The sequence below is a fragment of the Clarias gariepinus genome, chromosome 11 (assembly GCF_024256425.1).
Source record: "Clarias gariepinus isolate MV-2021 ecotype Netherlands chromosome 11, CGAR_prim_01v2, whole genome shotgun sequence".
Classification (NCBI taxonomy): domain Eukaryota; kingdom Metazoa; phylum Chordata; class Actinopteri; order Siluriformes; family Clariidae; genus Clarias; species Clarias gariepinus.
This window is the reverse complement of record NC_071110.1, coordinates 28,941,410-28,952,329: the sequence shown is the minus strand read 5'-3', so window position 1 is coordinate 28,952,329 and position 10,920 is coordinate 28,941,410. Positions and strand designations below refer to the sequence as shown.

At 43.0% G+C, this 10,920-nt stretch overlaps 1 protein-coding gene across 1 annotated transcript; it reads left to right on the top strand.

Annotated features, from left to right (window-relative positions):
* The first annotated feature begins 733 nt into the window (after positions 1–733).
* On the top strand, positions 734–10,541 carry si:dkey-260j18.2 (uncharacterized protein LOC325231 homolog). Its single transcript, XM_053506700.1, has 6 exons — positions 734–872; positions 1,002–1,215; positions 1,390–1,543; positions 3,746–3,824; positions 5,942–6,169; positions 7,816–10,541. The coding sequence occupies exons 3-6, from the start codon at positions 1,390–1,392 to the stop codon at positions 9,353–9,355; spliced, it is 2,001 nt and encodes a 666-aa protein (XP_053362675.1). The 5' UTR covers positions 734–872; positions 1,002–1,215; the 3' UTR covers positions 9,356–10,541.
* Positions 10,542–10,920: the final 379 nt, after the last annotated feature.

Sequence of the window (10,920 nt, the reverse complement as noted above, 5' to 3'; positions counted from 1 at the left end):
GTTTTGGACTGAATTTTGGGCAAAAACAACGTTTATATATATATATATATATATATATATATATAGAGAGAGAGAGAGAGAGAGAGATAGATAGATAGATAGATGCAAAAATAAAGCAAATGAAAAAATAAAACTAAAATTTTGTAAAAAAAAAAAAAAAAAAAAAAAATTAAATTAAAATTGTGTTTTGGGCCAAAATAAAAAAGTAATTATTTATTTATTTTCTGTTATTTGTTATTTACTGCTCCTATTTATCCTTACCGGCTATGTTGTTTTATATTGTATATTTTGTTTTATTCGAGGCAAAAGAAAAAAAATTAAAAGGAAAAAACCTTTACCATGACATATTTTTTCCCTTGCCCGCCCCCTGGCGTTGATTAGTCGCATTGTTCAATTGTGCATTTATTTATTAATTTATTATTTATTTACTAAATTTTTTTAACCATTTTTATTTAATAACCATGACGTTTCCCTCATCCTATACTGCAATAAAAATATAAATACCAATAACCCTCTCGCGAAACGCTCGATGTTTCCACTTGCGCTGCGAAACCGGAAGTCGTTTTTTGTAGCTCCGGGGTTTCTTTGTTTTTTTTCACCTGTATTGAGATATAACCCCGCCTTTCCGTCCTGTGATTGGTTAGTTCGGTCAAACGGCACCGCGATTTCATTGGCTTCGGGTTCATCTGAGTGCTGTTCATTGGCTGGACGTCAGAAAACGTAGGACGGAGAACCCGAATGTGTCAAAATACGGGTAGGAAAATAATTCCGGCATGGCGGTCCAAGAAAATCGCTAGACTAACTAGCAATGTGTGTGTATGTGAGAGAGAGAGAGAAGAGAGAGAGAGGGAGTGTAATGTGTCCGGCTGCGAGTGAGTATCTGTTCTACATCGTGTCTATAGAACGTGTGTGTGTGAGACAGAGTGCGTACTCGCGTTAGTGTCTGTGTCTGTGTGTGTGTTGATACGAGTTGATGGTCTCTCTCTCTCTCTCTCTGCCAGGTTAGAGACACACCGAGACATGTCGAGTCCGACATCAGCGGCGGATTAACGCTCGTTCAGAGCCGGCGCAGGCACGCGGGATGGCGGTTGGCAGCGCAGCTGAGCGCCGATCGTGACGTCCTCGCCTTTACTGCGGATCCTTCAGGAACACAATCCGCGTGTTTACCTTCACACTGAGACAATAACCAGCTCACACACACACACACACATCAGGGTAATCAAAACTAAACATTACATAGTACATATTATTATTATTATTATTATTATTATTATTATTTAATTAGACCTATCTCACCTAGGGTGTCAGTCCTAGATATCTAGAGAAGCCCTATTCTGATGGTGTGAGTTTCTCAGGCTTGTTCTCACAGTGTGTCCCTCCTCTTTACAGATGAACAGAGTTAAAGGCGGGACGGTGACGTGGAAGCCACGACCGTGGCAGGACGCCGACAGCGCCGGGAGCGAGCCCCTCTCGGACAGCGACTCGGAGGAAGAGGATTTCCCGGATGACACGACGACGCCGCTGGGAGAGTACATCACTCACGGTGAGACCGGACACCTGACCACGTGTGTGTGATTCCCTTTTTTGTGTCGGTGGTGGCTTGGTGCGTTATTTCTCTGAGATACCGTTCCGAAGGTCGACGGTTCGAGCCCCGGCTCTTGCCAGCGTACTAACAAGAAGCAGGGATGTGCGAAGATTCAAGAATTTCATAGTGCAGTAATGATGTATACGTGATGACCAAACACTAACTCTAACTTGCCATTATAAAAAGTATTCATTTGTTAGGTTTTAGGAAGCGTCAACGTGTAGAAGAGTACCTCAGACGCAGTATTTGCTTAGAGGATGCAGATGGAGAAGTACAGAGAAGGTAACAGGGAGTTAGATTTGTGTCTTTTGTAGATTTAGAGAAGGCGTAAGACAGGGTGCCGAGAGAGGAGCTGTGGTGTTGTATGAGGGCGTCTGGAGTGGCAGAGAAGTATGTAAAATTGGTGCGGGACATGTATAAGAGCTGTAAGACAGTGGTGAGATGTGTTATAGGTGTGACAGAAGAGTTCAAGTTGGAGGTGGGTCTGCATCAAGGATCGGCTCTAAGCCCCCTCATGTTTGCTATGGTGATGGACAGGATGACAGATGAGGTTAGACAGGAGTCTCCATGGACAATGATGTTGGCAGATGACATTGTGCTTTGTAGCGAGAGCAGGGAACAGGTGGAGGAAAATCTAGAGAGATGGAGGTAGGCTTTGGAAAGCAGAGGAATGAAGGTTAGCTGCAACAAGACGGAATACATGTGTGTGAATGAGAGGAACCTAAGTGAAACGGTGAGGCTACAGGGTGCAGAGGTAAAGACGGTGCAGGGTTTTAAGTACTTAGGATCATGGTTCAGAGCAACGGAGAGTGTGGAAAGGAGGTGGAGAGGCGGAACAGGCAGGCAGGTTGGAATGGGTAGAGAAAAGTGTCAGGTGTGTTGTGCGATAAAAGAGTCAGGCCAGCGAGAATGAAAGGAAAGGTGTTCAAGACAGTGTTGAGACCAGCGATGCCTTACGGCTTAGAGACAGTGGCAATGAAGAAAAGACATCCATGATGGATTTCTGTCTAACTTCTTTTTTTTTTTTTTTCTGCATTGCCCCTAATCATGCAGAGACCAGTTCTGGTCTTGAACTGGAGAGTGGCATTCTTAAGCACAGCCCTAATCACTAAATAAAAAGTTTCTTGCGAAAGGATCGGGTTTGAATTCCCACCCCTGCCACTGGGATGCAGTGCCGACCCCTCAATGGGAGCAGCCCGAAAGACTAACAAACTTAACAGTGACAACAACAACCATACCAACAACCAAAGTGCTCAACTACATACAACAAACAACACATGCGTATTACCTTTAACACAATATTTAGATTTATTTGATATTTCTATTTTTATAATTTCACATTTCATTTAAGCCCTTGAAGACAAGAGGATTTCTTTACATTTTTTGCATTTCTTTACATTTTTTGCATTTTTGTGTTTTAATATGTGGACACAAGTATTTGGAGCCAAACCTGTTAATTGTTGAACCCAGGTGTTTGAATCAATCCCCAGTGAAGGTCAATATTAATGCTTCGCCACATTAAGAAACCTTTTACAATGCTATGCGTTCAACTTTGTGGCAACAGTTTGGGGAAGGCCCTTTACTATTCCAACATGACTGAGCCACAGTGCACAAAGCAAGGACTATAAAGACTTGGTTTGACGAGTTTGGTGTGGAAGAACACGACTGGCCCGCACACAGAGCCCTGATCGAGCTCAACCCCATCAAGGACCTTTGGGATGACCTGGATGGGAGATTGCGAGCCAGGCATTCTTGTCCACGCGTTCGGACATCATTGTCATATTCCGTTAGCAGTACAGTTTACATTTTTTAAAAGTCATGATAAGTTTAGGCCTTTCGTATAAGCAGTGTTTTTGACCAATGCTGTGTTGCTGAAAAGTGGTTAATAACTTCATTACTTCATACTTCAACTTCATATCACATTGAGTGACATCATGGTGTGAATTTTTTCGGCATCTCTGGCTTTTTCTAGGTCTAAACATAAAATTATCCCTTTTTTAAAATTATGTCATAATAGTAATGGGATAACCCCTCTAAATTGTGCCTGCCCCGATGGCGATTGCGCAGAGTGCTTGGGCCCGCTCATAGTTGTTTGTAACAATTATTATTATTATTATTATTATTATTTTCACATCCATGAACTGTCACCTTTTTTTTCAGGTTTAAAGCAGCTTCTTGACGCTCAGCAGTTGTGTGATGTTACTCTTCTTGTGGAGGGAAAGAAGTTCATGTGTCACAGGTGGGTTTCCTGGATCCTGTAAACACGGTCACTGAGTAAGACTTTAGACCAGGATTAAAACACTGTCTCTTAGAGGGGAGCTTTTATGAAAAAAAAAAAAATTTCCCTTTGTCACTGCGTTTTTGTTGTTGTATTTGTTTCGAGCAAATGAGACAGGTCCCCTACTTTGACCTCATACAAGGAGAACTCAGCAACTAAAAATGCATTAAATATAATTTTCCCCTCACATCGCTAACCTTACTCACTCTTGTTGATTTCTTCTTTACAAAATCAGAAGAATTCAACCGTTTCTCTCCACACAGGCTACTCGGGTTCTTATTCAGTCCCTTGTAATTTCAAGGAAGGCGTGTTCTTGACTGTTTCCGGTGCTGGCACCTCTGTGGTCAATTCTAAACCTCATTTTGGAGTTTCTTCAATCTCCTTAGCCCTTTTCTTTGCTTGATGCAGGACAATAATTTGACCCTTCTGAGTCTCAGAGTAACATCTTTGCCACGACCAACAGGATTTGTCTTCTGACAAGGTTGATTAATGAATGTGGAGCTCCTCACTGCATCAGTTTGGGTTTAAATAACTCGTTCCAGCTAAACCATATTAATCACTGCAGTAATTATCCAATGGATGGCTCTTGATTATTTGCTCAGGTAAATCCAGGCGATTACTTTTTTTTTTTTTTTTTCCCCTGGGCAGTGTATATGTTGAAAATGCTAAGAAAAGCAGTGCGTAATTAGTTTATTGATTTTAACAGCTTTGCTACTTGCTTTCCAACAATTCTCTATTTAATCCAAGTATGGACTTTTAAGGTCAAAGTATCAGGAGATAATGTTGTTGTTTTTTTTCCCGCCGATAGCAGAAATAATTAAATAAGCATGCGACTGGGCTGGTAAACTAGATTAAGCCTGTCAACTAAAAAAAAAAAACTTTATACCTATGGCTCAAACCATTGTATTGTTACCTTTTGAAAACACAAGATAGTCTTCTTCATAATGCTAATCAACACTCAAAATTAACACGTTAAAATTTGTCTCTATTTACAAATTCCTCCTCGGGAGATGACCCAAAAATCGTCATCCCAAGCTGCCGCTATCGACTGAGCAGAAGACACGAGTGCGTCGGTCCGCATCAGTTTTACAAAGGCCTCCAAAGTGGAGTAATGTCCAAGTCTTTGGTGAGAAGTATCATCCGAACAAAACTGTGGCGAACAGACTGCTACACCTTATCAAAAATAACGCAGGTTTTTTGTGCAGTGCAGTTACGCAAGTGTGCAGCGCCGGAGAAACAAATGTTTCCGGGTAAATTTTTTGTGAAATCAGCTGCCACGTAAAAAGGGCATTCGGAAACTATTCGCAGTGCTTCACTTTTTCCACAATTTGGTACAGAAAAGATTCTGCAGCATTGAAGGTCCAGAGAAGTACAGTAACCTCCATAATCCATAAATGGAAGAAGTTTTAAACCCCTAGGACATGTACTAGAGCGGGCCGCTCACCCAAACTGAGCGATCTGGGAAGAAGGGCCTTGGTTAGGGAGGTGACCAAGAACCCGATGGTCACTTTGAAAGAGGTCCAGCATTTCTTTGTGGAAAGAGAAAAACCCTCCAGAAGAACAACTATCTTGTAGCATCATACTCAAAAGATATGATGCTGTAATTGGTTCCAAAGCGGCTTCAGCAAATAAATGTCGACTCTCATGTTCTGAGAGTCCTCCAGGTGCCTTTTGGCAAACTCCAGGGGGCTGTCATGTGCCTTTTACTGAGGAGTGGCTTCCGTCTGGCCTCTCTACCCTACAGGCCTGATTGTTTCAGAGTGACCATCGGGTTCTTGGTCACCTCCCTGACCAAGTCCCATCTCCCCTGATTGTCCAGTTTGGCCAAGCGGTCCGCTCTAGTAAGAGTCTTGGTGGTTCCAAACGACTTCCTTTTATGGATTATGGAGGCCAGTGTGCTCATCTGGACCTTCAGTGCTGCTGATATTTTTCTGGACCCCTTCCCAGATCTGTGCCTTGATGTAATCCTGTCTTTTTTTTTTAATCTATGTTGGAGTCAAATAAAAAAAAAATTCCCTGTCTTTACTACACAGTATATTGATTATGTATAGAAAGTTTTTTTTAATTGTTTGTTGCAGGGTTCTTCTGGCTGCTGTCAGTCCATACTTCCGTGCCATGTTTACCAGCCCCTTGGTAGAGTCCCGGCTCACAGAGATCCGTCTGGAGGAAGTGACTCCTTTAGTCATGGAGACGGTTATCCAGTTCGTCTACACGGGAGAAGCAGGGCTCAGCCTCGAGACGGCAGAGGACTTGTTTGTGGCAGCCAACCGCCTTCAAGTTATGCCCTTGCAAAATCTCTGTTCCAGGTAACAGTTTCATTTTGTTCTGTTCTGATTAGGGGGAAGCTGATAAAATGTAAGCAGATGGACTCTAGTCAGTGAGATATGAAGTTACACCTATGTTCAAGGTTTTTCCTGAAAAGATATATTTAATGTTTTTTTATACAGTGGGGGAAATAAGTATTTGATCCCCTACAGATTTTCTAAGTTTGCCCATTTACAAAGAAATAAAGGGTCTATAATTTTTATCATAGGTTTATGGTAAAGGATTGAGACAGAATATCCACCAAAAAATCCAGAAAAAGCACATTTTATAAATGAAGTTGCATTTCAATGAGGGAAATAAGTATTTGATCCCCAAGCAAAACATGACTTAGTACTTTGTAGAGAGTGGGAAGAGGTTTCTTGTAGTTGTTTCCCAGATTTGCACACATCTTGGGATGCATTTTGATCCACTATTCTTTACAGATTTTCTCTAAAGGTTTCTTGCCTTTTGCTTGGCAACTCGAAGTTACAGCTCTTCCCGTGAATTTTCTATTGGATTAAGGTCTACAGACTGGCTAGACCACTCCATGACCTTAATGTGCTTATTCTTGATCCACTCCTGGTCATTTTTATGCTGGAAGACCCATCCACAACCCATCTTCAGGAGGTTCTAATCCAAAATTTTACAACACATGGCCTCATCCATTGGCTCCTCAGTGCAGCAAAGTGAATCTGTACCTTTAGCAGAGATGCAGCCCCATAGCATAATGTTTCCACCTCCGTGCTTGACTGTAGGGACTGTGTTGTTCTTAGTGTCATAGTCAGCATTTTTCTTCCCCCGAAAACAGCAAGTCAAGTTGATGACAAAGAGCTCAATTTTGGTCTCAGCTGACTTCAGCGGTTTATTCCAATCTTTCTCTGTTTATTTGCAAACCTCAGACGGCTCTGTACATGTGTCTTCTTAAAGGAGGGGAAGCCTTGCTGCGCTAAAGGATTTCAATCCATGCAGGCATATTGTGTTACCAATGGTTTGTTTGGTTTGAGATCATTCACAAGCTCCTTCCGTGTAGTCCTGGGCTGGTCCCTCATTTTTCTCATGATTATTCTTACTCCATAAGGCGAAATCTTGCATATAGGGCCATTAATGGTTACTTTGTATTTCTTCCATTTGTAAATAATTGCTCCAGCAGTTGCCTTCTTCTCACCAAGCTTCTAGCTGATGGTCTTGTAGCCCATTCTAGCCTTGTGCAGGTCTAAAATCTTGTTCCTGACGTGCTTTGACATCTCTTTGGTCTTGCCGATGGTGGTGAGGTTTGAATGGAAGATAGAGATTTTGTGTACAGGTGGCTTTTATACACATACTACAGTGTTGTTAGGAGCACCTTCTTAAATGAATATGTGTACCACAGGAGCACATAACAAGTCTGTGAGAGGCAGAATTATTGTTGGTTGGTAGGGGATCAAACACTTATTTCCCTCATTGAAATGCAACTTAACTCATAACATTTGTATCATGTGCTTTTTTTTCTGGATTTTCGATTGATATTCTGTCCCAATCGTTTACCATAAACCTATGATAAAAATTATAGACGCTTCATTTCTTTGTAAGTGGATGAAATACTTATTTCCCCCACTGTATCATAGTGTGTGCAAAATTAGTGAAGAAAATTACATTTCTGTTTCTTTAGGTTCCTTTTCGAGCACCTTTCTGTGGAAAATTGTTTGGGTATGTACTCTTTGGCACGCTCGCATCACGACCAGCTCCTGCTCAGAGCCTCATTAAGACTGGTGGCTCAGCATTTTCCTCGAGTGTCACGCCAGCGGGACTTCCTCCTGTTGGACCCGGGCACCCTAGGAAGCCTCCTGGAGTCGGACCGGCTCGGAGTGGAGTCTGAGACGGAGGTCTACGACGCGGCGCGGCGCTGGGCCGAGCACCGGCCCGCTGAACGCTATTCCCACATGCCGACCCTGCTCCGCCACTTGCGCCCAGGCTTGCTGGCTCCTGAGGAGAGCAGACGGCTCTGCAAAGAGTTTGGCCCGAGGGCAGGAACTGAGAGTATGGGGGGTCCTCTGAGACCCCGAGAGGGCATGCTGGAGAAGAAGATTGTTTGCGTGGACCTTAAGCCTAGGGAAGACGAAGCTCTACGAGAGAGTGACTATACAGTGGATTGTTTTGACCCACGCACTGGAAAGTGGGAGAAACTTTCAGCCCTGGGTTCTTTGCTGTGCCCAGGCTGCACGGCAGTCGGCGGTCGGCTGTTTGTGGCCGGTGGAATTTTAAGAACGGGCCAGGTTTCGTCGTCTATGCACGAGTATGACGTAGTTCTGGATCGGTGGATATCGCGGCCATCCATGGAGCAACCACGTGCCATGTTTGGTCTCCTTGGCTCAGGAAACTTTCTTTATGCCCTGGGTGGCTGCAATCGATCAGCACTTCTTGATTCTTGTGAAACATTCGACCTTACCACGTTAACATGGGCACCTGGTCCACGTTTGCCATTGCCGCTGCGCTCTTTTGCCTGCGCCACTCTTCGAGGCCGACTGTACTTGCTTGGAGGCGCCACGTTGGAGCAGAACAGGGCCATCATTCACGCCGGTGTGCTTATCTACCACACGACTACAAGGACCTGGAATCGCATCGGCCTCGATTCCGGGGCCACCTGTCTCGCTGGAGGGGTGGCGGTACGTGGAGGGGTGTGCGCCGTGGGCGGTTACATGCGCGACGCTGCAAAATTTCTGGACGGCAATTACACCCACTTGGAACCGCTAGATGCGACTGGCCGCGTCTTGTTTTTCCGCGAAGGAAGGGCTGTAGGGACCGACCGGGACGTCATGGCCGGAGTCGAGAGAATTGGAGGCGGCGGTAGCGACCGTGCTCCTAGTCCAGTTGTTTTTCCAGGCCTGCCACGGCGCATAGCGGCCGCAGGCGTCGCAAGGTGGAAGCGCAGGATTTACGTGTTGGGCGGCGAGAACGGCTCACGGTTTTATGACAGCGTGTACTGTTGGAAGCCTGGCTGGAGGAGCTGGGTCCAGAGACGCGAGAAACTACCAGGAGATACAGGAGGAGTAAGCCAGTTTGGGTGCACCACTCTAAAATTCCCCAAAAAACACATCCTAGCACGCATTCGAACAGCCCTGGAGAAGCAGGGGAAGGAAAAGAGACGGAAACGAAAGAGGGAGGATGTGGACAGGGACCGGCAAACTAGAAGGGCAAATCAGGGAGTGTGATTTTTAATTTAATGAATGTGTCCCTTTGAGTCGATCACGTTCGATTTAAACATGATGCCCTTTATGTTTTGTTTTCCCGAAAAAAACAAACGTCACATCGGCAGCTGACGCTTCTGTTGTTTTGAAGGCTCCTTTTATCTCGCTGCAATACACAGTAGTCGAATGCAAATTGAAGGTTGAGTGCTGTGAAATCTCCACATAAAGCATGTTCAGTCTTAAAAAGTTCACCTAAATGTACATAAAATAGCAAAATAACAAGCTGGCTAAAATCAAACTCACGATCTACTGCAGACTGACTGCACTCTGTGAAAAGCAATAAATTAGGTCTAATAGCCCTATTTAAACCGTATAAGTTTCCATGAGCATAGGAGAAGCAAGGTTTTAGCACTATTTCTCTTCTGACGAGCCTTTATGCTTCTGCTACATACAGTAATACAATTATGACATTTGCAAATGTAATATAAGCTTTACCTTTTTTTTTTGTTTGTTTATTTTTTTAAGCCATTTAATGGCTTCCTAGTTTGTATTGAAATAATGTGAGATTACAGCAAGGAGATAAATTACGATCCCGAACAAAGACTGATAATATTTAAGAAAAATTATAATAATAATGCAATGCTGGTAAAAACCAGAGCGGTCCATCCACACAAATGACCAGATCTTAATTTATTTGAACCTTTTGTTGGTTTTTTATTTTCGGAGATGAAGAAAGTAAAACACATGACATCATGAAGACGCTTGGGTTTAAAAAAAATAATAATAAAATGGCCCAATGTAAAAAAAAAAACATGCTGTCTGAATCCAAACGTTACTTTAAAATTATACTGAATGCAAAACAAGGCTTGAGCGCAGCATCTATTAAAGTAATCGAATTTAATTTAAATGTATATTTTTGAATTGTTTTCTAATTTTACTGCAGTGTTTTTTAAAATTGACTTTTTTATTTGTTGCGAGCACATAGTCGTCAATAGCCATATAAAATAAAAATAAAAAGCTCTAAATGGCAGAGTAAATAAGATTTTTAGTAAAAATCTATTTTAACGTCGTGTAACGAGGAAACATTTCATCTTCAAGACTACACTATGGAGCGTACTCTCATACCACCTGCAACATAGTACAGTCGGCCCTCTGTATCTCCGCGGGGTTCAACCAACCTCGGTTGTCTCACCGTTTGACAGATCCACAGTCTCTCCTGCGTCGTGTGCATTTTTGATTTCTGTGAACACAAATGGCTGCTAAGCACCAATTATCTGGTCAGAGCAATCCCTTTAAAGCTTCAGACAGAACATAAAGCACTAAAGTCCTAGATTATTTTAGTCATTATTCCATAAACAATATTTGCATTTAGTGGCGTCAAACTGGCACCGGTTTCAAATTTACCTTTATTTTTCTATATAATCCTCTGGAACACTAATGCACTTAACCTAGGCTTTTACTAGTGCTTGAACACCATTAATAAAGAACAATTTCTCAGTATGCCAGAGCCATGATCTGGCGTCCTGCTTTATGTCTGAAACGTTGGCCTCCCAGGAGCTCCTTTACGGGCGACTGTACAAGGGGTGTGA

Bases quoted from the DNA above. Each gene is read 5' to 3' on its own strand.
- si:dkey-260j18.2 (XM_053506700.1), top strand. From the start codon at position 1,390: ATGAACAGAGTTAAAGGCGGGACGGTGACGTGGAAGCCACGACCGTGG. The intron at 1,544-3,745 runs GTGAGACCGGAC...CTTTTTTTTCAG, and splicing joins GGGAGAGTACATCACTCACG to GTTTAAAGCAGCTTCTTGAC. The intron at 3,825-5,941 runs GTGGGTTTCCTG...TGTTTGTTGCAG, and splicing joins AAGAAGTTCATGTGTCACAG to GGTTCTTCTGGCTGCTGTCA.